The sequence below is a fragment of the Paramacrobiotus metropolitanus genome, unplaced genomic scaffold (genome assembly GCF_019649055.1).
Source record: "Paramacrobiotus metropolitanus isolate TYO unplaced genomic scaffold, Prichtersi_v1.0 Parri_scaffold0000075, whole genome shotgun sequence".
NCBI lineage: Eukaryota > Metazoa > Tardigrada > Eutardigrada > Parachela > Macrobiotidae > Paramacrobiotus > Paramacrobiotus metropolitanus.
This window is the reverse complement of record NW_026570295.1, coordinates 448,492-472,357: the sequence shown is the minus strand read 5'-3', so window position 1 is coordinate 472,357 and position 23,866 is coordinate 448,492. Positions and strand designations below refer to the sequence as shown.

General features: G+C 45.7%; 4 protein-coding genes and 1 long non-coding RNA gene across 5 annotated transcripts; 2 read left to right on the top strand and 3 right to left on the bottom strand.

Moving 5' to 3' along the window:
* Positions 1-96: 96 nt before the first annotated feature.
* On the bottom strand, positions 97-1,869 carry LOC129595212 (uncharacterized). Its single transcript, XM_055492141.1, has 4 exons — positions 1,866-1,869; positions 1,253-1,396; positions 597-1,071; positions 97-220 (listed from the first exon to the last, which is right to left on the bottom strand). The coding sequence occupies exons 1-4, from the start codon at positions 1,867-1,869 to the stop codon at positions 97-99; spliced, it is 747 nt and encodes a 248-aa protein (XP_055348116.1).
* A 491-nt stretch (positions 1,870-2,360) lies between these two features.
* LOC129595211 (uncharacterized) lies at positions 2,361-9,745 on the bottom strand. Its single transcript, XM_055492140.1, has 7 exons — positions 9,541-9,745; positions 8,424-8,708; positions 8,124-8,227; positions 6,359-6,553; positions 4,869-5,496; positions 3,305-3,552; positions 2,361-2,991 (listed from the first exon to the last, which is right to left on the bottom strand). Exons 1-7 carry the CDS (start codon positions 9,743-9,745, stop codon positions 2,974-2,976), a joined length of 1,683 nt encoding a protein of 560 aa, XP_055348115.1. The 3' UTR covers positions 2,361-2,973.
* A 93-nt stretch (positions 9,746-9,838) lies between these two features.
* On the bottom strand, positions 9,839-17,302 carry LOC129595245 (uncharacterized). The gene is made up of 4 exons (XR_008691284.1): positions 11,936-17,302; positions 11,463-11,867; positions 10,705-11,260; positions 9,839-10,310 (listed from the first exon to the last, which is right to left on the bottom strand). It is a non-coding gene; the product is annotated as an uncharacterized LOC129595245 (long non-coding RNA).
* Positions 17,303-19,118: 1,816 nt separating this feature from the next.
* Positions 19,119-20,304, top strand: LOC129595242 (uncharacterized). The gene is made up of 4 exons (XM_055492178.1): positions 19,119-19,323; positions 19,409-19,634; positions 19,696-19,754; positions 19,815-20,304. The coding sequence occupies exons 1-4, from the start codon at positions 19,264-19,266 to the stop codon at positions 20,079-20,081; spliced, it is 612 nt and encodes a 203-aa protein (XP_055348153.1). The 5' UTR covers positions 19,119-19,263; the 3' UTR covers positions 20,082-20,304.
* A 1,646-nt stretch (positions 20,305-21,950) lies between these two features.
* Positions 21,951-23,170, top strand: LOC129595240 (uncharacterized). The gene is made up of 4 exons (XM_055492177.1): positions 21,951-22,095; positions 22,196-22,421; positions 22,481-22,539; positions 22,604-23,170. Exons 1-4 carry the CDS (start codon positions 22,036-22,038, stop codon positions 22,874-22,876), a joined length of 618 nt encoding a protein of 205 aa, XP_055348152.1. The 5' UTR covers positions 21,951-22,035; the 3' UTR covers positions 22,877-23,170.
* The last annotated feature ends 696 nt before the right edge of the window (positions 23,171-23,866 follow it).

The window sequence follows — 23,866 nt, the reverse complement described above, 5'->3', positions numbered from 1 at the left end:
CCTCGGCCATCCGCCAGCCAGTCGGACCGGTCTCCTCCGCCGTCCACAACACCTGCTCATAGCTCCCATCGTAGCCCTTGTGGCCCTTGATTAGGCTCAACTGACGCCGTGCAGGAAGCAATAGAAGGTGAACTGGGTGGCGGCGCGCAGTTTCATCGTGTCGTATATACGCAACACCGGAGTGGTCGGTTCACTGTCCGCCGATTCTGCCTTAACATACCTACGCAGATACACGGTGATCAATATCTCTTATACAATTTCCATGGAATATTTTCATTGAAAAAACTTTATGAAAATCGGCAAACATTAATAATAACAATTTTCTACAATACTAAATAATTATGCTTCTTGAAAATTATTGTAAATAATTCATGATATAATTCGTGATAACATGTTTCGTAGAAATGCCTTAATAAGTATAACAAAAAGTAAAAATAAGAGAATAAAATGGAAAGAAACGGACAGAATCACTAGATTAAAATAAAAGATTAAAATATAAAAAATGATAAAACACACAAAAACAAAACCTAGAAAAATTAAAATTTAAAAAACAAATAAACAAAAAAATTGAAAGAATTAATACTGAAGTGCCTTACCATGTTCCGAGCGCGGCATTCTGTCCGGCGTCTTCGCGATAGCGATGGAAGCTGGTCTCTCTCCATCCACAGAAGCCGTCCTCGAAGCCGCACGTCACCAACGGCGAGCGACAGTAGCCGTCGATCTCGCCCGGCTGTACCAGCGCGGTCTCGCCGACCAGCACGAAATCGTCGACGCTGACGTCCAGCGCCGTGGTCTCCAGCACCAGCTGGTAGCCCGGCTCGAAGCACAGGTACACCGTCGCCGTCTGCCACTGTAAAGTGGGCGTGGCGCGCCAGATTTCGTACTCTTCCTCGAAGATCTTCACGTTCAGCTTCAGGTAACCGCCGTGCACATCGCGCGGGAAGCGGTAGCGGAAGGTCAGTTTGGTGGGATTGGGCGGGAACTGGTTGACGTGCATGCTGATTAAGCGCGTCGCCGGGGCGGCTGCCGAGGCGTTGGTGGGGATGGTCGCCAAGAAGAAGTTGGAGGCATCTAGACAAAAATGCGTAGGTAATTATTAAATCGTTTATTTATCTACATTTAGTTGTACATTTATTCATCCGTTTAATTACGTATTTTTTTTAAAGTAATTATTTATGTTTGTTCTTATATTTTTCATGTAATTTACTTAAGCATTTAACTATCAATTAAAGGGAAATTGAATGTTGCTTACTGTTGATCCAGTTCCATGTGATGCCGCTGCCGGACTGAATGTCCCATCCGCAGATATAGTTGGTCGGCTCGTCGGTCTGGAAGTCGCATGTCACCGTGTGGTCGAACTTCTGCGGCGGACACTGCTGCTCGGGGCCCAATAAATCTATGATAAAAATAAGATCATTAATGAAACATTAATTACCATTCAGTCATTCACTATGGATAAAAATACTTATTGAAAAGAAGCAAACAGGTATTAAAGTACAATTTAAATCATTTGAGAATCATTTTGGGACTTTAATTCATCAGGTTCGAAATGCGGTATTTTTCCTAATTTGATATGTTTTTCTTACTTCACCTAATTGTCTACGTTTGTGTTTTAATACTGTTAACTTGAGATCGCGCAAAAAGTAGTAATAAACATATTTATGACTCCGAATAAAAATTTAAATTATAAACACGCAAAATCCCATGATTATTAAATTTGAAAGCGCTGTCAGCTTTGACGTTAACCACTGCACTACGAGAATAATAATATGGTCCAATATTTTGAAGGTTTTAATTTTCGCGGCACTCACATGCGGGGTTATTTTCTCATAAAAACACACTAAAAATTTCCAAGTAGGAATTACACATAGAACGCAAAGGTTCGCATTCAGTTTCGGTGCGTGGATAATTTGAATTTATTTCTCATACTTTTGTAATTTTTCTAGATGACCTGATTGTCTGTGTTTTTGTTTGAATACGTTTTATTTGAGAACGCAAAAAGTAGTAATAAAAACATTTGCAACTCTGACTACACCACTTCAAATTAGAAACCCGCCAATTTTCATGCCTGCACCGTTACTGACACCATAATCTAGCCGACGATGATATTAGCCACTGCACTACCACACCAGTACTGTAGTCCAATGGTAGAAAGTTTCAGGTTTCCGTTTTCGCGACGCTCTAAATGCAGCAGTTTTTTGGGGCCACTTTCGAACAGAAAGACAATAAGAACTAGCAAGCAGGAATTAAAAAACGGGAAGGTTTCGGTAACTGCAAAAATATGTTGCGGTACATTTTTTTCTATATTTCCATCACTCTCAAATTTTGACGGTTACCTGAGCTGGCAAAGAACACCGATCATTATGCTAAAGCCACTGCACCATGAGTCCAGACAACAGTACTATGGCTTCGTAATTGCTAATTTTGGTACCTCAACTTTCGCGGCACCCAGCACATTTGGGGCTGTTTCGAATAAAAGAAATTAAAAATCGGCAAGTAAAATAAATAATAGAACGAAAATGTTGCGTATCTGGGCGCAGCTTCGCTATTATTTCAACTGATTTTTTCCAAGTTAAGTGCTTCATAAGAAACCGGCTAATTATTAAAACACAAAAAAAGGCAACAACTGATCTTTTTCAGTGGAAACGGAGTCAATGGCAACAGGCGTGCCGCACTGGCTGTGCTCGGCGACAAAGGTCACGTGGAAGCCGATGTCGGCCTCGAAATGCGCTTCGGCGTACCGCCAGCGCCCGGACTGGCCCTGATCGACGTTCCAGATGACTACGGTGCTGAGGATGGTGGTCAGATACACCTGCAGGTACTTGTTGTCGCCGCGGATGTTGTTGAAGTAGTACCAAAAGGTCACGCGTCCGTGGAAAAACTTCCCGTCCTCCACCTGCACATTCGGGCCGTCCAGCTCGCTGATCAGTTCCTGGGGCTGGTCGGGCACCGCGGGACGCACGGTGCAGTTGGTCATCGCGCAACCCGAAGCTGGATGACACAAAATACAACGTTACTAATTTTCTAATTGATTGAGTAACTGATTTTTCTAATTTTTACATTCAGCGCCACCGCATTTCTAATTTCATAGTCTTTAAAGCTGTCTTAGCAAAAATTGTTTAGGTTGTGTACGGAGTAAAGGGTAGCGAAAGGTTGTGTGCGGAATGGTCACCTTTTATATTTCCTTATTTTAATAATCAGGTAAATTTCATCTTAACCATTCTTTAATTTATCGGGTTATTCCTTATTTTCATATTTCAGTTTTCTAAATTCTGGTTATTTGCATCATTCATAGGGTACTCACATGGTTGGTCGTCGGGAATTCCGGCGCCGGTCTCCACGGGGCCGTTTCCGAAGACGAAGGGTAGGTAGAAGCCCAAGGATCCCCAGCCGTCGCAAATGCCTGTGTCGAAAGTGCAGGAGGCGCCCGGCAACGGCGACCAGCTGTAGCAGTCACCGTGCGGCTCGAGGTCACCAGCGGGAATCGCGTGCTGGCCTTGGTGGTCACCGGTTCGGCCGTCGGCATGGGACACACCGGATTGCCCACTGGTTCTGCAAAATTATACAAATGTTTAGTTAAAATTATGCGCAAGCACGGTGGTGGCTTTCAAGATACGAGTATTAACCTCCATGACCAATTACTTCATTGGTATCAAAGTACAGAAACACCAACAACGGTTCCATATTAAAAGATATCGATACACACATAAACGTATAAAAATGCTACGCGTATTTCTACAGAAACATTTTTATTTTACATATTTACGGAATACAGCCCCACTATAATTCTCCTATTTTTAATGATCTGGTTGTACCATAATCCACTGTTACCGTCCGTATTCTATACTGATAATCGTAGCACACGGGCTCCTAACATATCCAATAATAGAGATATTATTACTCGAATTGACCTTATTGCAGTATACGGCTAATCAAATTTACAAAAACTATTTTCGTTAATACTAATTAACTATAAGGAAATCACTATAGCCACCCCCTTTCACCCCCGTTTTATATAGCCACCCCTTTTCGCACCCTGTTTTTTATAGCCACACTTTTCAGCTAGTAATGAGATATAGACACCATATTTTGGTTTTTTATAGGCACCAATTTCTGTTGTTTTTTTTTAATTTTTAACTGATTTAGGGCAACGCGTGATATTTTAAGAATTTTGATACTACACTAATTCATGAATTTAAATTATGCTTTCCACCCAATAATTGGTCTGTTCGACTGATCAGATGACATTGACCGTATACCAACGACAACTTACTCGGCCGTCACTCTTATATCCAGTTTCTGCTCTAATTAACGTGATATTCGTGATCTTTCCCGCGTCGGAAGCAATTACATCAACGAAAATGTTAGGATCTTTATCGCGAATTTAATTTAAGACGTGATTTAACATTTGTTCGTTTCTTCCTCCACGTTCGATAATTTCCGCTTTGTTTCAAAAGGTTTGCGACGTCGGTAACAGTGGTCGCCTTACCAGTAGGCAATTTATATCTGTGGGCCTGTAGCCATTAATTTTTGCTTTGTATGGCTGACGAAGGCGATAGAGATTTTTAGAGGTAACCGCATCTAACGTGTAAAGTACTCGTACAAGCTTTGTACATGTATCGTCGTATAAGCATTCTGTGCGCAAATTCACTTACTTAAGAGGTGCCTATAAAAAACATGGAGTGTCTAAAAAAGAAATTCATTAATGAAAAAAGGGTTCCTATAATTAACGGGGTGCGGGAAAGGGGTGGCCTTAAAAAGCGGAGGTGTTTGGGGTGGCTATAGTGTCACCCTAACTATAAATTAACTGTTACTTAATTACCATGATTTCTTTGAATAATAACTAGTTAATCAATAAATATTCGCACCTCGGTAAAGCTCTCCCACGATATCATCCAAGCCGATACTGGTCAGCACGTCGGAGTGCTCCGCGCGGAACACCAAATGCCCGGGTCCGTTCAAGCAGAAATACGCCTCCTGCTGAATCCAGCGGTTGGTATCCGTGGCCGGATCCGCGAAGGCGATCTCATCGTGCTCCAGCACCGAGGAGATGGCATGCACCGAGAAGCGGTAGTGGCTGACCGCGTTGGCGTGATTGACCCAAAAGGTCACCTTCCCGTAGGTCAGTTCGTCCGTCAGCGCGTTGATCTCCTCCGTGCGCAGTTTGGCGGCGTACTCCCGCCCCCCGAAACTGAGGGTGCTGTAGACGAAGCCGGAGCCCTGGTAGGCGCCGGCGCTGATCAAGGGGGCGGAGTCGTTGGTGTGCTCCCACAGGATGTCGCCGATGTTCAGCCAGCCCTTGCAGTAGCCGTCCTCGAAGTCACAGGTCACTGCCGGGAGGGGCTCGGAGGGGAGGGGCTGGCTGGTGGGCAGGGTGCCCCCGGGGGTGCTGCCGCTGCCGGGGAAGGGCAGTATCTCCAGGTCGGCCTCGTTCTCCAGCTGGATCTCGTCCAGACCGCAGATTATGCAGTTGTTGGCGCCGCAGTACAAAGCCAGCTGCAAAAAGCAATCTCGGTTGTTGCCTACGATGATTACGTGGCGAAATCTCATGCGTGCTGACGAATACGTAGTGTAATGCCGGTAATTACAGCATCAAATATTAGTAAAATAAAGAATGAACTACAACTTACAGATACAAGTACGAATTGCAGTTTAAGGTTTCTTCGATTATCATTTTTTTCTTCTTTAATTCGCTAAATGTTCGATATTGCTGAATTATTGAAAGCCGTCACTTTACATAATTACCTTTATTATATTTACTGTTTAAATTAGTTGCATAATATATTAATAATCACACCGGCTCCGATCACAATCTGCAAAACAAACCAACTGATGGAAGAAGAACACAGCAAAAATTTTGTAATAAAGGAATGCAGAAATTTATTAATTTCGTACATGGCGAAACATTCAACCACTCTGAATAGAATTTTGCCATTCTCTTACTCAACCACCCCTCTACGCTTTTCCTACAATGCTACGCCATATATTTCAAAAATGGAAATAAACAGACAAATAAAACAACAGTTGTATTTTCGTGTTTCCCAATTCCTCTCTACAATTTTTCCAAATTTCACATATGCGTAAAATCATAATAGAAGTGCAGTTCTTTTTCCAAAATGAAGGCGATAATCATTCTGCTTACTTACGAGAAAACTGTTTAAAAAACTCCCGCCTAAATAACAACTTGCTGATATATGCAGAGACTTATTGAACAAAATTTGTCTGGCGTATTTGTAAAACAAATCAAAATCTACTCGTATCTCACAATAAATAACAGTATGCGTTACTTTCTCGTTCAATTCACCCTATTTTGGCAGGTCAATTCATTTCAGATCAAGACCTATTCGAGTCAACGTACGCTGAATTCCCGGTTGCGTGTCTCGTTTAGCACGCTGTGTTGTGCCCATCTGTTGAAGGTAGCAGAGCCCAGGATCTGTCGCGAAATCGTCACCTGCTCACCGTCGGCGAAATTCAGGTTAACGTAGATTCCATCGCCGGCCGCCGCCGTGGCGTACACGTAGAAGCGCAGAACCGTCCGTGCACGGAGTGTAAGCTAACTGGATACAAAGTGCGTCGCGATCCCCCGTGGTCACCTCGCTGCCTTGCGCGAACAAGAACCACCCTGCAACAGCTGGATTATCATCTGCCAAGCAGTGACAATCTCAGAGTATCACAGAGATCAGGTTTACCACGGGTATCGGGCTGTGCAATGTTGTCCTGCGGTGCGGCTGTGACGGTGTTGACACGCTGCCATTGAAAGGGGCACGTGGTCTCCGCGGTCCATCCTCAAAGACTCTCCGCGAAGGAGCACGTCTGGGGATTGCGTGGAGCAGGTGGGCAGAGTGGACGGAGTCGTGGTGACGGGGGTGGTCGGCAGGGACCAGGGTGTTGGGGGCTCTTGTACAAGAACGCGATTAAATGCTTTGAACAGCGATAGAAGACAGATGCTGTTCTCTGTAGTCTCCTAACATGGGAATAAACTATAAACAAAAAACATCGATCCTCCGATACAGAATGTGCTGTGCTGGCTCCTCAGGTCCTGTACCGCACAGTGCATATGAAAGGTAGAAAGGAGCAAAACAAAAAATGCGTGATTGATAAATTGTGGGAAACAAAACTACACAGTATAAGGCAAAAGCTCCCAATTCGAAGGAATTTGGACGAAAAGACTGCAGAGTGCGAGCAGCTGCAAGTGCCAGCGACTCAGCGAGACGCCAAGACAGACTTTTTTGTTAGAATTTTGAAGGTAACTGCCGCATCGCGATAACCGACACAAACATAATTATGTAGTAATGTCACATAAGTTGACGTTTTAAAATGCAGTAACGTTTTTCCAGTAACGCTGGAAAACGCAGTAACGATGCAGTAACGATGTCCAGTCGTAGCGTTATTAATAATCTATCAGCTGCCGGAAATCGTCCAGTTTTATTCTAAAGATTTCTAACTTCTATCAGTGGCTGTTTCGCTTCCGTTTCTACTTTATTATTAAGCAAACACAAAAATTGAAAGTGCTACGTATTCTATCAGCACTGCTTCTCTTCGTACATGTAGACTATACAGCGCCTCTGAGTACTAACCGTTTTCGTCACCAATCCAAACGATTTCGTCGATAGCGATTCGACCCTGCGATTCCATACTGACGACAAATTCAAACTAGAACCAAACTCCACCACGTCTCGTTACATAAAAGCAGATCCCTGCAAATTTGTTACATACGAAAGTGGATCCATGCTGATTCGTCATTCGCATCATGGTAGGGCCAATCATTCGCCCTACCACCCGGTGCATATACGCTGTATGCTAATTGACCATGACCCTATCTCATTGAAACTGTTACTGTTGACGGTGAACTGCACCTGGTGCCACCTGGTGCTTAATTACATGAATGTAATTAAGCACCATTTACACAAAATTAAAATAGACAATGTCGTCGGAATAGTAGCTGAAAAAGTCCAATACGCCGACTACATGGGAAAATTACTGCCGCGAATACCAAGTCGAGAAAGTTCAATCAGCTTATGCCACACAACGGAGAGCGTCGTGGGCATCGTGAGAAGAGTGACCGGTCCCGTTGTCGTAACAGAAACAGGCGATCGCGGTGTCGTCCACTCGAGACAACCCACCACCGGTCCAATCTCCGCCAGATGGAACGCATCCAGACGAATCACGAAATCGCGCGCAGCGAATGTTCCTTCGAATTCCAGATTCCAGCGACACAGGCCACATTCTTCACACGCCCAACCCACAAACAATTAATATTATTTACTCACCTTGAAGGTCTTATTCCGAATTTCAGACACAAACCCTGCATCCATTGACGGTTGGCGTTGCTGGTGTGCCATGATGCATAACGAATGTTTCTTAGATTTTTTTCACTAGCTTTTCAAGATAAGGGTTTCATCGATAACATGAAGGCTTCGCACCGTGCATCTGCGTGGTGAAGACCACGGCGTAGTGGTCACCCTTGGGGATGATTGCGGTCTGGTGGACGTAATTCCAGCGGCCGGGTATGACCTCGATGAAGAGCGTGGTCTCGATGGAACGCCGCTTCCACGTTGTGCAGGACGGCGTCCATATGACGACCACGCCCAGGTTGTTGGTGGCCGGGAACTGGCCGTGGCTGTAGCACCAGAAGGAAATACTGCCCTGGCTGCGCTCAGCCGCAAAGGTCGCGCTGGGCGAGCGGACGGCCGAGACTTGCCGGGTTGCTGTCGAAGTAGCCGTGATTCACCAGGAAGCTGTCGCCAGCGGAGCAATCGCGGTAATGTGTAACTTACATTTTGTTTCACCACGTGGAAAACGTCACTCCCCATTTGTTTGTCTAAATACCGGGACTTTATCACTGTCGGCACTCACCATAACATACTGACACATTTCCTAAAACAATTATCATTATTACGCACAGTTACATCTTTGATAAATGGCACGATGTATGTAGTACCTAACAAGTCGCACTGGCTGCTGAGTCTGTTGTAAATTTTAAAAAAGGAATATGGAAATTCGTTTGTGAAATAAGGAAACCTTCATGAATAACTAGTTTAACCTTTAATAAGTATCACGATACAAGTGCCTTTGACCGCTTTTATCGCTCCCGAATTTTGTGCCGATAAAATCGCAATCAAATTCTGACATTTTCGGTGTGCAAAAACGGCGACTACAGTCTCCACTTGAATAGGCTACCGTTCTCAACAGTTACGTAGACTGGATAATCAAAAGAATTTATATTGTAAAAAAAGTGTATTATTTTTATCAAGCAAAGTATGTTATCACTGCGCATGGCAACCGCGGAAAGACTTCATTAGCTGCTGCAACAACTTATTGTGCCACTGTTCTACGATATCATCGTACAAAATACCGGTATATGATCTGTATTCTGTGGTCAGTATTTTTAAGAATTCTTTGTACGTCGGCGAAACTTAATGACGAGCTTCTAGATCTCTGCAAAGCAGGTGTAACAAAACTCTTATTATCCACCATACAAATAAAATTCCTGGCAGCGAATGCATAACATTTAAATTCAGCACAGTTTTCTGTGCTTACCGGTCTCAATATTGTACGACGGCGTCGGTACACTGCTGTAACTGGCCACAACAAAGCCCTTCGCCGACGTCTCCTGCCCGTTAACCGTCAACATCAGTCCCAGCTCCCATCCGTCGTACAAACCATCCTTAAAATCCCACTCCGCAGCCACTTCCCATCGAAAGCAGGCATCCGGACAATGATCGGCATTTAACAGCAAAAACATTTATTTGTTTATTTGACAACCATTCTTTTCCTCTTTCCTACAATCATATATTTTTTTCTAAAAAAATATTCCATTTAATTTGCTATCATCTAATCCAAGAGGAGTTCTACTTACGTATTATTCTCGAATTTTTGGAAAAAATTCTCAATCAAAGTGACCTTAACTTCTTTATTCATTTTTTATTTATTTGAAAAGTATTCCATTGCCTATTTTCCTATTTTGTTTTCAAAAATACTCCATTTTCCTTGTTGTTTTATATTCTGAGAAAGAAGTGTTTTTAAAATCGCTATGTTTTTCAAAATACCATTTACCAATAGTGTCCTGGATGACGAGGACCTGGTCCGGTGCCAGATAGTTGAAATGACTAATGAGCACTTAGCGACACCCGGAGGATCACCTGTTGCTCAGTGCTGCAGAAGGTGACGGTATAACCGGCAGCCACTGCTCCTGAATGGTTGGGGGGACGGTGTACACTGTACAGGGGGCTCTCGGCATCCAGGTATCCGGCGATGGTGACAGCGAGACGCCGATGGAACCACGAACCACTGACGCGATAATTATAGAACTGCAACAGCACCAAATAATTACGGACACTGACAGGAAGCGGTTTTTTTCCAACCATTGTTACCGGCTTAAATTACGCTTGAAGCTGACCTAAATTTCCAACAATTAATTAGAAAAACATTTATTAATTTTTAACATGCACTTGCATTTTCCCAAAGTCGATAAGATTAAACTGAAAACGTCATAGTGAGACCACAGGAAAACCGTTGAAAAATGGCTGTTGCACACCCACAATTGTGATTTTATGTCCGTTATTTGTAAAAAAGTAACTGTTTTGCAACTCTGAGTAAACCAATTGTTAAGTACTTGATGCCGATGATCATTAAGAAAAATAAAAGGATATTTGCCAGTTCCATGGATATTTCCAGGGACTGTGCAGTAAGTCATTTAGGTACCTGGAATGCCGGCTGGTGTCCGAACAGTGTTTTTATGATGATGGGACTGATGCTTGATGGACCGAACAGCGCTGATGCTGGGACTGATGCTACTGGCCCGGCGGCCGGTGAAGCCACGAGGGGTGGCCACCGCCACCAGGCCGTGACCAGTCAAAAGTCAAGGAACACCACCTAACCTTGGAGGAATCGTTGAAACACAAGGGTGCCACGTCGTTGACCCAGAGCTGGGTGAAATTGTTGGTCTCCCATCGGACGAAACGTTCATAAGCCCGGATGGCGAATAACTGCAGGGGGTGGATGCACGGGCCGTAGGCGCGTTAGAAAAAGCTTAAAACGCTGCGGACAGCAGGGAAAATGTTGCTGCGGACGATGAGGGTGACGGGCCGGTTGAGAGTGGGCAGGGAGCTGCTGCTGACCAGCATACAGCCCTCCATGACCTCGCTGATGCCGTAACCGGGCGGACCGTGGGGACCGCTCACCGGCGCCAGCCATTTGTAGACTACCAGCCGTAGGTCTTAAAATCTTCAAAATCGCAGGTCACGTTGGTGGATTGTGTCTGCAGGATGAGCAGTTCAAAAAGGAAAGTGTCATTCATCGTAACTAAATTTAAAACTGCGTATCTGAATTAATTACTCATTCAGCAATTAATACAAAATACTTTCGCAAAGTAAAAAACAAACAAAATACACAATACTGCTTTAAAAAATTAATTTACAATTTTAAAACCGTGAGGAGTGATTAAGTTATCTTTTTCTTACAGCAGTATCGGCAAGTCGGCAAGAGAATTCGTCGTACATATACGACAGAGAAGAAGCAGGAGGAAGCCGCCGCACTACTGTCCTTCTAGAGCGCTTGAGTCTGGATTCAGCACATGGCAACAAACTCTGAGTGTTTAAGCAAATCGTTCCTTCTCTTGTCAGTAAAACAAATTGTTTTAGGCAACGTTAGGGCAGGGCAACCCATTTTGTGTATCAAACGTAATAAGTACTTAATAAATCTACTTAAAAATCAACTGACATATCATCAGGTTTGATCATTTGGTGGAGATCACTTCATCCACGCCGGCAAACGACCCTTCATTACTGGGAACAACATGGAACACCACCATGGTGGTCTCGTTGCGGCCACACAGGTCTTCTGGCGGACATAGTGCCACGTCTGGTCTGTCCAGTTAAAAAATTAATTTACAATTTTAAAACCGTGAGGAGTGATTAAGTTATCTTTTTCTTACAGCAGTATCGGCAAGTCGGCAAGAGAATTCGTCGTACATATACGACAGAGAAGAAGCAGGAGGAAGCCGCCGCACTACTGTCCTTCTAGAGCGCTTGAGTCTGGATTCAGCACATGGCAACAAACTCTGAGTGTTTAAGCAAATCGTTCCTTCTCTTGTCAGTAAAACAAATTGTTTTAGGCAACGTTAGGGCAGGGCAACCCATTTTGTGTATCAAACGTAATAAGTACTTAATAAATCTACTTAAAAATCAACTGACATATCATCAGGTTTGATCATTTGGTGGAGATCACTTCATCCACGCCGGCAAACGACCCTTCATTACTGGGAACAACATGGAACACCACCATGGTGGTCTCGTTGCGGCCACACAGGTCTTCTGGCGGACATAGTGCCACGTCTGGTCTGTCCGATGTTCTGCCGGGGATGGGTTCGGTCGTTAATGACGTCCGACCAGTCAATAATTATCGTCAAAAAATTGGTCAAAAATGCCGACATTAGAAAAAAGATTCCAAGAAAATCACGATAAAAACAGGGTAAGTATTTGTATTTTGCGATCAAAAACGTATTCACGAAAAGTTGAATATTTAGGAGTTTTGCAAATTTGCCGGGAATGGGTTCGATCTGATCGTGCCGGGGATGGGTTCGGTCGTTAATGACGTTCGACCAGTCAATAATTATCGTCAAAAAATTGGTCAAAAATGCCGACATTAGAAAAAAGATTCCAATAAAATCGCGATAAAAACAGGGTAAGTATTTGTATTTTGCGATCAAAAACGTATTCACGAAAAGTTGAACATTTAGAAGTTTTGCAAATTTTAAAGCTGGTGCGATTTAAAGCTGACAGTGCAAAACGTCGTACTCACCATTTCGGGCCCATCTTCCAGCCACGCAATACTGTACTACTCTGGCGTTCCAATGCTCTTCATAATACATGTTAAATTGTAAGCGAATTTTCGATCCTGGGATCCGGTATGCTGGGATATTGCAGACTTTCCGTGCGGTAACTGAGGTTTGTAGGGTGCCGGCATGGCCGGAAATGCGCAATTACAGCTGAGTATCTTACCTTGGGGTACAGATTGCTCACTGCCGGCACCTTCCGCCTATGCCCGGTCCCTTGGCCCCCAAACAAATTTTTCTCCGATAGAATTCGGGTTGGTAAGCGCATCAGGCCGGATGTAACGGTCCACGCAATCGCTTTTCCATCGTCCGGCTCGCTTGATTTCTTCCTTCGGTAGCGCTTGGGCGTCAGCTTCGGTCGCCGCTCCAGTGAGGAAGCTGTGCGTACTGAAACGCCGGTGATCGGGGTGGCCTTCCAGGAGAGACTTCAGGCATCGGTCCAACCGCTCCCGCGTTAGGTAGCGACAGTCGGGGTAGCGATAAAAATGCTTCGCACTTTCGCCTTGCGTCTCTCGCTGTCGATGGTACGCCTCGATGGCGCGTACGGGACACACAGGCCGGTGTGTGGCGGTGAGCTCGATCCTAGTGCCTTCTGCGCACTGGTCCGTTTTCGTCCGTTTCAGAGAGACTATCACACGCCCGCCCGTCGACCGTATATTATCGCATGTCAGAGTTGTTGTCACATCGAACGAGCTGGACGTCTTGCTGACTAGCTCACTGACTCGCATGAACCCAAAGAAAGCCATGCAGAACGCGCTCCACATCATCACGGCCTCCTCGGTGTTATCGTGCTTAGTCAGTCGCGTTTTAAGCATGCGCATCACGTTCATCGTAATCGGTAGACTTTTGTCAGGCATCGGACCCTTAAGCCGTTTGTATCAACCAACCGCCCGCACGACCAGATCGTCGGTTGTTGGGTTAGGAAGCCCTGCTTCTCGATGGTGATTGTGAATTGCCGCCAGATGCACTTTGCATGTCCGATAATCTGCCTTGTCCTCAAAAAGCTGCGCGACGAACGCAGCTACCGTCGCAGGAGCTGCTGGGAGTGGCGTTACGCGATTTGCGACGCAGAATGTTCGGAAGCGGCTCATCGAAGAATCGTATGTTGTTCGGGATGATGAGGAAATGTTTGCACCGGGGAGGCGCTGCAGGACTGGGTTTGGCCGTAAGACTCCTGCAGGCTCCCCAAGATGTCCGGGCATGGTGTTGGCGACTGTAACGCCTGGGCCGCCAGCTTTCGGAACCACTCTTTCTGAAAACGAGATAAGGCATCAGCTATGCCGTTGTCAACGCCACAAACGTGTTTCAAGGTTAAGGTAAAATTACTGTCAGCCGCCGCCCGCGTCAAGTGCCGCATGAGATCAAGGACGCCGGGCTGCTGGAGCGCAGGTGTGCCCATGCCTCCACAGCGCCGGCGTTGTCAGTATGAAAAATGACTTTCCGTCGCCGCAAGCGTCCCCCCAAACAATAGCCGCAAGGAGGACGGGGACCATCTCCAAGTACTCAATTGATGGCGAGCTTTGCGAGATCCACTCCGGCCACCTCAGCTGGAACCACTCGTTGTTATAAAAGGCTCCCAGCCCGAGCGTGGCGGACGCATCCGTGTAAAGATGCAAAGCTTCGGAGGTGGTCCAGCCAGGCTCCAGAAAGAAGCAGTACCGTTCCATTGGGGCAAAAACGTTTTCCACCAATTCAGGTCACGGTGAAAGTCGTCGGTGAGGGTGATATTGGAACGTCCGTGGAAGGCGGAAAGCAGCATTATCATCCGCCTTGAAAACAGCCGACTGGATGGTTCGCATTTTGAGGCAAAGGATAGCGTGCCAATTAGACTTTACAGCTCGTTAGTGGTACAGGAGTCCCTTCCGATCCAATTCTTAAGGGTTTCGAAGATTTCTTGCTGCATAATTTGGGGCAGGCTTAGAGTTTGCGCCACCGAGTCAATCTCTATGCTGAGGAATGTCAGCCGAGTAGCGGGGCCCTCTGTTTTGTCCTGAGCTAAGGGCACCCCAAGCGCGCTGCACGCTGCCTTCATGGACTACATGAGCAGATCGCACTCGATCGTCCGGGGTTTGCCGATAAAGAAGAAATCGTCTACGTAGTGCAGCAAAGTATCCAGCCGTGCCCTCTTTCCCACACACTAGTGAATAGCAATGGAGAAAAACTCAAAGATGTACGGCGAGGAGCGGCAACCGAATGGTAGCACTACATCGAAAAAGTACTCACCGCTGATTTTAAATAACAGTAGGTTCCAGTCAGCACGCCCGGCCGGGAGTGATACGAAACGCGGACTTGACGTCCATCTTGGCCATCACTGCACCTTTGCCGGCGGTAACAACTAGGCGTACGGCGTCATTGACTAAACAGTACTGCAGGGGCATCTCGTCACCCCTGATGTGATCGTTAACGCTGTTTCCGTAGCATTGAGAAAGGTCTATTATGATCCGATGGCCTCCGTCTTTCTTCGGACGGCACCCCAGCGCCTTAACAACGAAGTGGGGTAACGGATGGGAAGAAAATGGTCCAATGGTATGACCCAGTGAAACTTCTTTTCTGATGCTGTGCAGGAGCGCATCGTGGTGAACTCGTGCGGAGTGCGAGTTATTTGTACAGCGGCTTTGTTGCGGTCCTGTATACCGAATGTCGGCTCCGGCGCGCAAAATGATGAGGATGAACTGACGGAAATGGTTGTCAGGGTGATCCGTGAGCAGCCTTGCGAAAGCGTCAGCACGCAGGGGCGTATGAGCGCTTGCAGGAACTCCCGACGACTCAGCGACTTCTGGACTTACACTGGGGTGCTTTGTGCTCTTTTCCCCGGCAGTGCTCGCAGACGTGAAGGCGCCGATATTTGCAGGGCTCAGTGCAGTGACTGTAGTTATGATTGCGGCAGATGTTGCCCACCGCTGCTGGGGTGGGGCGAAAGGGCGGGACATAACCTGCTTGGCCACGACGCGGTTGCCTGCACTGGGCAATAAAGTGTCCCACTTCTCCGCAATTTCGGCATTTGTCTGCGGATGCTGCTGGCTTTTTCGTCTTGCCCTCTGAGGTGCTATCGTTGGCGGCCTCTTCGGGAAGGGTGTTCTGAATATAGTCGGCATAAGTGTCGTAATGCTGGCGGGCCCACATGTCAACTTCATGAGGGTGTCTTGTCATGAGCGATCTGAATTGCCGGTCATACTAGAGCCAATGGGCGGTCGGAACCCCCCTGTTGATGTATGCCGCAATCAGATCTTGATACTTAGCCAGGGCCGTGGCTAGCTCCGGCACGATTGTGACGCGGTATGCCAGGAACCGGAGAAGGCGCGGATCCAGGAGGTGAAGGTGTCAACGACTACGCGCACTCCGTTTGGCTTTAACACGACGTGTCCTCTCGACATTACCAGCTTGGAGCATCCATCCTTCGGTTTTTCCACCCGGTTTTTTGGTAGCAAGCAATCAGAATCGACGTACCGCGTTAGGTCCGCTAGTCGCCGGCGAACCCTGCTGGAGACTGCTGGCAGGTGCTTCGCTCGATCGAGCAGAGCGTTGCGAGCGGACGATGATGCGCGGTATCCGCTTCGTTGATGACCGCAGGGATGTGGACCCAGACGGTCGAAAATCGGCGGGCGGGCGGGTGAGCGGCTGCGAGACGACGAGCGGCTCCTGGAAACTGCTGCTTTTACTTCTTCGTCGGCAATGCGCGCGTCCGCTGCTTCCTCTGCTGGTGCACATCCCTTTTTCCGTCCGTTTGCGACTCAATCTGGATGACAGATGCAGCTGCTGGAGAAATAGGCCGGGGAACCCCAAGCTCCCTGGGTGTCAGCGGTGTGACAATATCCAGGAGCTGTTGGATTTGTCGCTGCTGTTGGTCCTGTCGCACCATCATGGTTTGCAAATCGGGTACCGGTGGATCCACAACTACGGCTTTCTTTCGACCTGATTGTAGGAGCAGGGGACTGGGATCGGTCGCGTTTTCGACTGGGACGCGTCCTGGATTGTGGAGCCCGGCCTCCTCTGGTGCCGCCGCCAGAGCGCGGTTTTTTCGGGCTCGGGTTTCGGTTAGGCTTTTTCTTTGTTGGCATTATGCAGAAAGCTTCTGATCACCGTTAATTAACGACACGAAGGGTATTGCTGGAAGATTTTAGCGAAATTCCAAAAATTCGAACGTAACAGCATGAATGTAGCCGAAAACACGAATGCGAGTGAGAGCGAGCTGTAACGCGCGAAAGGCAAAATGCACACGGCACCATGCTGCCGGTGCCGGGATTAACAGGGAAACAACTGTACAGGAATACGTAAATTGCGCCAATTTAACATTAGCTAAGTGACAATTAACTTTAATTTATACCACAGTCTGATTACGTATCAGACATCCCAAGTAGCAAACCACAACGAGCAACTCACAATTTTAGTTAACCTTACTAAAGAGTAATTTACTAAATACGTATTATGTACATTCGTCGTTAAACTATGTAGAACAGCCGAAATGTGCCTCGAACACCAACTGCATTAGCAAAAATACATACCAAGTATCAACGACAAGATTTGTGGAGGATCTCAAAATCACAAACAGCCTAACAAAGAACAATAACAAGAGACGTCTCAGTGTCATCACGCTTTTTGAATTCAAGTTGTGGAGAAAAAAAATTAATTGACAAACAGTTAAATATTTTTTGCACGCAGATTTCCTGCTAAATAGTCTATACTGTACTGCTACCCTGCACTTGTCCATTTATTTTGCAGTGCAAGCGCACGTACGTTGTATGAGCGCTCTTCACGATTCACATACACGGCCTGCAACTGCGTGCAGACTGCAGGCAGCTGACTGAACGTGAGCGGCTTTAGCTCCCACTCGCCTACAGTACAGTGGACTCATACCGTACAAAAGTATGGACAAGTGCAGGGTAGCAGTACAGTACCTGTATTCACTCCATTTCTCTGACACAACACTACGCTCATATACGTACCCTGCATACATAAATAATTCTGTTATTAACAAGGCGATTTCTCGACCGCTTTATACTCTGATCATTTCGTTCTTACAATTTGTTAGTATCATTAGAATCCTCAGAAATTCTATAATTCTTTAAAAATAAAATCGTCCCAAGTAAAACATTGTTGCACCTGCAAAAGCACAAGTTGTACCCTAATATCCATCCATTATAGCGATCGAACTTCGCGCTACAGTGTAATAAAATCACTAAATTGCACACCGAAATAAAATATCGCTATGTACCTAATTAGCAGCGACTGCTGAACATGCGCGGCTTTTTCGGAGGTCATAAATAAAGACTAATGCCACTCTCGGCCACGTCCATGTTGGTCTTGAACTACGATCGTTATCCAACTTACCCTTCGTCTTGCTCTACACGATTATGATTGTGTACGTACTACTGCACGAGAACATCTCGTGTGTCAACGGTTGGCTAAACGGAAACTGCCATTCTTTGAATGCAACTAAATCTGTTTATGTTTGCTTTTCTGCTAGGCGAAATGTCCAAAGTTCTAACAAGTACAGCGCAAATAAACGGTTGTCATGGCTTTGTTATTTCACAGAAATGATAAATCCATAAAGCAACGCAAAAAAAATGTTAGCGTTAGAAGCGGTGAAAGCGTAATCTCTCTTGAATGCTCACGAATTTATGATAGAGTTGTACGTTCCGGCACATTTCCATTGAAACGATATTTAAAATTTTGTTATATTTGTTTTAACAATTTAAGTAATTATAACGTATTTTGATATTAAACGTTAATGGTGCGGCGGTTCCTCTGCAATGCAAAGAATGACGTTACCTTCATGCTCACTTGTAGTTGGAAAAATTAGCAGAGTCTGCAAAATCAGATGCCGAGCTGTAATTTGCAAGCTCAAGGCCAGGACATTTGACATCTGCACAGATGCTGCAAAAGCCGGTAATCCAATTTCAAAGCATTGTTCGTAAATTAATTACCGATTTTACGGTAACGACGGTAAACATGTTGATATTCGTTCTTTCACTTATTCATGTCATCAAAATGTCATTATGATTTGTGTAATTACTGTTTAAGCGAACGTCGTCGTTAGGGTTGCTTATTGCTTAAGCGAACTCGCTACACTTACAGTTACAGATATTATAGCAATTTAAAGAGGTAATACGAAACCGCGCCAGTGATACAATACGGATGACTGGGTGTGTTGTACAAACCTAATGTTCCACATTAACATTCGTGATTTCGCTCTAATTAGCTTGAGGCGCTTATGTTCTGCAGTCAAACCGTTAACCTTCGTTCTACACTAATACAGATTATGCACAGCTCCGGAAGTTAACGCGCTCGCCAAGTTCGAATGGAGGTGGTACAGGTTGGCTTCATATAAAAGAACTGCGAATCCGGCGAAATAACCAGCAGTAGGTCCAATCAGCCTAATTACCAGCAGCTTTTTTCTGGGCATTAACGGTCAGATTTTAACAATCGCCATGAAATCCGTCCTGATTCTTCTTGCCGTGGCCGCTGTGGCATCTGCTGCCAGTATTAAGGTAAACTATTATCAACGTTTTTTAAGAGACGTTTTCGTGAACACCTTAAGATGTTGGTATCATTTCCTGATTTTGCATACTGCAGGCCAAGCGCGCTGTGAAGACCCAGAATCCCCTGGCTTTTGCTGCACTGGACCAGCTGCGTGGAAAATCCCGATTGAGCGTGCCCGACCAGTACAACCTGATCGCCACCGCCCAGGCCGGTCAAGACTACCCCAACAATGCCGTCATCGAGCAGGGATCTTTTGACTGTAGCAGCACCCATCAGCCTGGTTTCTATGCTGATCCTTCCGCGACTTCCCGCTGCCAGAGTGAGTCTACCGTGTGGTTCTTTACAACAGCAGTGCCGGTCAACAAAAGTCTGTATTGCAGTTTTCCACCGCTGTGACGTCAACGGCAACCTGACGTCGTACCTGTGCCCCAACATGACTGTACGTCTTCGCGAGTTCTGATTGGCTGACGGGTTTTTGATGGGTTCCCCGTGATTGCAGGTGTTCAATCAAATCACCCTGGTCTGCAACTGGTGGTTCGACGTGGACTGCAGCAAGGCCGCCTCTTTCTACGACTACTCCAACAGCCGTCTCTACCAGGGCGCCAATGTGCCGCTGTTAGATGACGTTGTCCGCAAGGTGACTGGCGCTGTTGCGTCCGGCCGAGTGGAGGTCGCCGCTCCGGCTCCGGAAGAAGCCGCGCCTGCCGAAGCGCCGGCTGCTGAAGCAGCACCGGAAGCTGCTCCCGCTGAAGCTGCTGCTCAGTAGGTCATGCAGTTGTGACCTTTGGACTGCATGCTCGCTGTCGGCCTCTGATGAGGTTTTCCTACACTGCACAGATTTTGTAACAATAGACTGTAACAATTTTACAATCCATGTGATCGCTGTATGACTGATTCTTTGTGCGTGGCTGAAGAAGACTGCTTAATAAAAGAATAATGACGGTTTCTCAATGGTTAAAGCTTTACCTCGCTAGACTTAATTTTCTAGTTATCCGAAATTTCAAAAATCTAAACTGGAAAAATATAAATCTGGAAATTAATGCCGATAACCCCGCTGTCTTTCAGGCAAATAATGCCTAAATAGTCGAAATGGCAATAAGTCCGCTCTCCGGCCCGCAGCATGCTTTTGCGCTTAAAGGTTCACAGACTCGGTTTTTACGAACAGTAGCCGGCAAGTTTGCGGGAAGCATTAGAAACGTTGTATTACGGTATTACGGAACAAGAGCTGGGAATATTTTGGGGAGTACTTGTACATGCAAAGATAATATACGTCGTCAAGTACTGATGCTCAGAAGGTAAAATGCTGTAAGTTTCTCTTGCACTACACAAGAAGTACCTCGTGTCATCTTCTTCCGGGTTTTACCCACAACCCCCCCCCCAAGACGGCCCATTTGGCCATTTTCCCGCGCCAGATCCCTGCACATTTAAAACATGTTTAAATTTTCAGCCTTAGCAGTACTGGATGATTTTTTCTGTTTCGTTATACAAAACTCAGTGAAATTGATGTGATTTCTACTTTCTAGTGCTTTATTTACAGTACTACATGTATCACCATGTCGAATTTTCGTTTCTTTCCACGTTGTTCCCGAAGCTGCGCGAAATATGCTCATAAATCTGCCCACTGTGTCTAAAAAATAAGGGTTGTGAAGTGAACGGAATTTAACAAAAAATTAATAGGGAAAGCTAGGGACGTCGCTTCGTGGTTTGTTGGCTGTCGCGCAGACAATTGTCCGTTGTAGTCGAAAAATGCTTGGTACTAGGAGAAAATGTGTTACGTTGATGATTTAGAGAAAGGTCTTTCAGATGGAGCACCTCTGAAAAGCAATCTGTGTGGAGATTATAATAAATTTATGAAAAATTGTGACAACTTAACTGACTCACCCTCTGTATATAAAAAAATGCTTTAAATAGCATTTTTGCAATCTGTAACTCATATAAGCACGCTGATGCAAAAAAGGGAGTGTGTATGAACCATCCGGCTGGGAAGATAGGAGGGGAAGTGTTCCTAAGGTGCAACAGCGAAAAGACGCCGGTATTGACAAACTTTATCCTTGGAAATTTCTTGAAATTTTTTTTGCCTACAAACGCATATATCTGTATGCACATACGCGAATAATTTCTGCAGAGTATAAAAGTTCTAGCTGCGTGCGCAATTTGTCTGCAGTGCGCAGATGGTACGTTTGTTACCGGCTCGATTTTTGAGTAAGTAACTACGGTAAATGTGATGACAACAGTTTTGTTCTCTAACTTATTCGAGTCATAAAAAAGTCATTTTGGATTGTGTAAACACCACCGATGAGGTGTTTAGGCGAAAAAAGGTGAATTTATTCGTCTAACGACACAACGCTGTTCGAACGGATTAATTTTACATCGCGCTAGTGATACAATGTGCAGACATTGGTGAAACTTGTGCAGACAAATTTTCCACATTAACATTCAGTGTGACTTTGCTCTGATTAATTAACTAGAGGCGCTTTTGTTTTATGGTGGAATCGTTAACCTTCATTTTCTAATAATTAACGATTATTATGCAGCGCTGCGGAAGTTAACGCGCTCGCCAAGTTCGAAGTGGAGTACAGACCTGATGCGTATAAAAGAACTGTGAATCAAACGACAGAATCAGCAGTCAGGTATCCAAACAGTCCAGGTAGCTAATTAATTAGCAGCAACGTAACAACGTTCAGTTGGATACTAACGGCCTAATTTCAAGCATAATCACCATGAAATCCGCCCTGGTTCTTCTTGCCGTGGTCGCTGTGGCATCTGCCGCCAGTATTAAGGTACGCAGTCATTATGCATAACCGTACACAGTACAGGCAAAATTTCCTTATACATGCAGACTTTTCCAAGTAAGTCACTTTCTTATTTGGGCAACTGTAGAGCAAGCGAGCTGTGAAAACCCAGAATCCGTTGGCTTTTGCTGCATTGGACCAACTGCGTGGAAAATCCAGACTGAGCGTGCCCGACCAGTACAACCTGATCGCCACCGCCCAGGCTGGCCAAGATTACCCCAACAATGCCGTCATTCCGCCCAGCAGCTTCGACTGCAGCACCACCCATCAGCCAGGTTTCTATGCTGACAATTCCGCGGATTCCCGCTGCCAGGGTACGCCACCACGCGACCAGTACAACAGGCTTTTTGCTCATTAACTGTTTATCTTGCAGTCTTCCACCGCTGCGACATTAACGGCAACCAGACCTCGTACCTGTGCCCCAACATGAGCGTATGACACCACGAGCTTTCATTGGTCAACGACTGAACGCTGATTGGTGGGTGTGTGTTTGTAGGTGTTCAACTCCATCACCCTGGTCTGCGACTGGTGGTTCAATGTGGACTGCAGCAAGGCCGCCCAGTTCGATGACTACTCCAACAGCCGTCTCTATCAGGGCGCCAATGTGCCGCTGCTGGATGACGTTGTCCGAAAAATGACCGGTGCTGTTGCGTCCGGCCGTGTGGAGGTTGCCGCTCCGGCGCCGGAGGAAGCCGCGCCTGCCGAGGCTCCTGCCGCTGAAGCAGCACCGGAAGCTGCTCCTGCTGAAGGGGAGGCTGCTGCTCAGTAGATGAGGCGGTCGTGACCTTCGGCTCGCTGTCGACTTCCGATCTTGTTTCTCCTACACTGCACAGATTTTGTAACAATTGACTGTAACATTTGAACATTGAATGTGATGTCTGTACGAAGGATGCTTTGAGCTTGCTTGAAGAAAAAGTAAGCATTAAAAGAACTAGTATGACCACGGATTTTTAATAGTTCCATTCCGCTCACTCCACTTTTTGCTTCGTACTTCGTTCTAGTTAACAAATTTCCGGCGAGATACCGTGTCCAACACGGAGTTCGTTAACAAAATGAAATTATTCTTGCATGCGAAGTATGTTAATTGTTACGATAACTTTGAACTGGAAAAAATGTTATTCTCGTCATGCTTGTAGTGAGAAAAATCAACGAAGCGCTAACAAAAACAGACTACATGCAGCCTACAAGTCGACGAACGCTAATTCACAAGCTCAAGGCCAAAGCAATTAACGTCTGCATAAATGAAGTCCGACTTCGCAATCTGGTTCCAGAGCGCTAATTTTCTGTTAAGTAATTGCCGACCGATCTGACGGTAGCAGCATGGAAAGTGATGACTTTTCGTTCATTTACTTACTGGTGTCAATAAAATTCCACTAGGAATGAAAACCGTAATATTAATCGATTAAAGCAAGCTAGAAAAACTGCTTGTCTATTATATAGATCGAAAACGTAGTCTGTATCGCATACCGAAAAAGTAAGAGAGTGGGGTGACTGGGTGTGTTGTGCACACAAGGTTAAATTTTCACACTGATCCTACCATTTCGTTGCCGCTCTAATTAACTCGAGGCGTTTTTGTTCTATAGTCGAATCGTTAGCCTTTATTCTAATGATCGTTATACAATGCTCCGGAAGTTAACGCGCTGGCCGACTTCGAAGTGAAATAGAAATTGTCTTTGTACCTATAAAAGAAATAGCGAATTTCGCGGTATAATCGGCAGTCTACAATGAAGCAGTTTTGTTTGATTGTACAATCATTCCT

Coding starts and splice junctions, on each gene's coding strand:
- LOC129595212 (XM_055492141.1), bottom strand. Junction 1,072..1,252: donor CACATGGAACTGGATCAACA/GTAAGCAACATT, acceptor ATTTTTGTCTAG/ATGCCTCCAACTTCTTCTTG. Junction 221..596: donor AATGCCGCGCTCGGAACATG/GTAAGGCACTTC, acceptor GTATCTGCGTAG/GTATGTTAAGGCAGAATCGG.
- LOC129595211 (XM_055492140.1), bottom strand. CDS start 9,745: ATGTTTTTGCTGTTAAATGCCGATCATTGTCCGGATGCCTGCTTTCGA. Junction 6,554..8,123: donor TGGCGGAGATTGGACCGGTG/GTGGGTTGTCTC, acceptor GTATCCAGTTAG/CTTACACTCCGTGCACGGAC. Junction 5,497..6,358: donor CACGCAACCGGGAATTCAGC/GTACGTTGACTC, acceptor TGCTTTTTGCAG/CTGGCTTTGTACTGCGGCGC.
- LOC129595242 (XM_055492178.1), top strand. CDS start 19,264: ATGAAATCCGTCCTGATTCTTCTTGCCGTGGCCGCTGTGGCATCTGCT. Junction 19,324..19,408: donor CATCTGCTGCCAGTATTAAG/GTAAACTATTAT, acceptor TGCATACTGCAG/GCCAAGCGCGCTGTGAAGAC. Junction 19,755..19,814: donor ACCTGTGCCCCAACATGACT/GTACGTCTTCGC, acceptor CCGTGATTGCAG/GTGTTCAATCAAATCACCCT.
- LOC129595240 (XM_055492177.1), top strand. CDS start 22,036: ATGAAATCCGCCCTGGTTCTTCTTGCCGTGGTCGCTGTGGCATCTGCC. Junction 22,422..22,480: donor CGCGGATTCCCGCTGCCAGG/GTACGCCACCAC, acceptor TTTATCTTGCAG/TCTTCCACCGCTGCGACATT. Junction 22,540..22,603: donor ACCTGTGCCCCAACATGAGC/GTATGACACCAC, acceptor GTGTGTTTGTAG/GTGTTCAACTCCATCACCCT.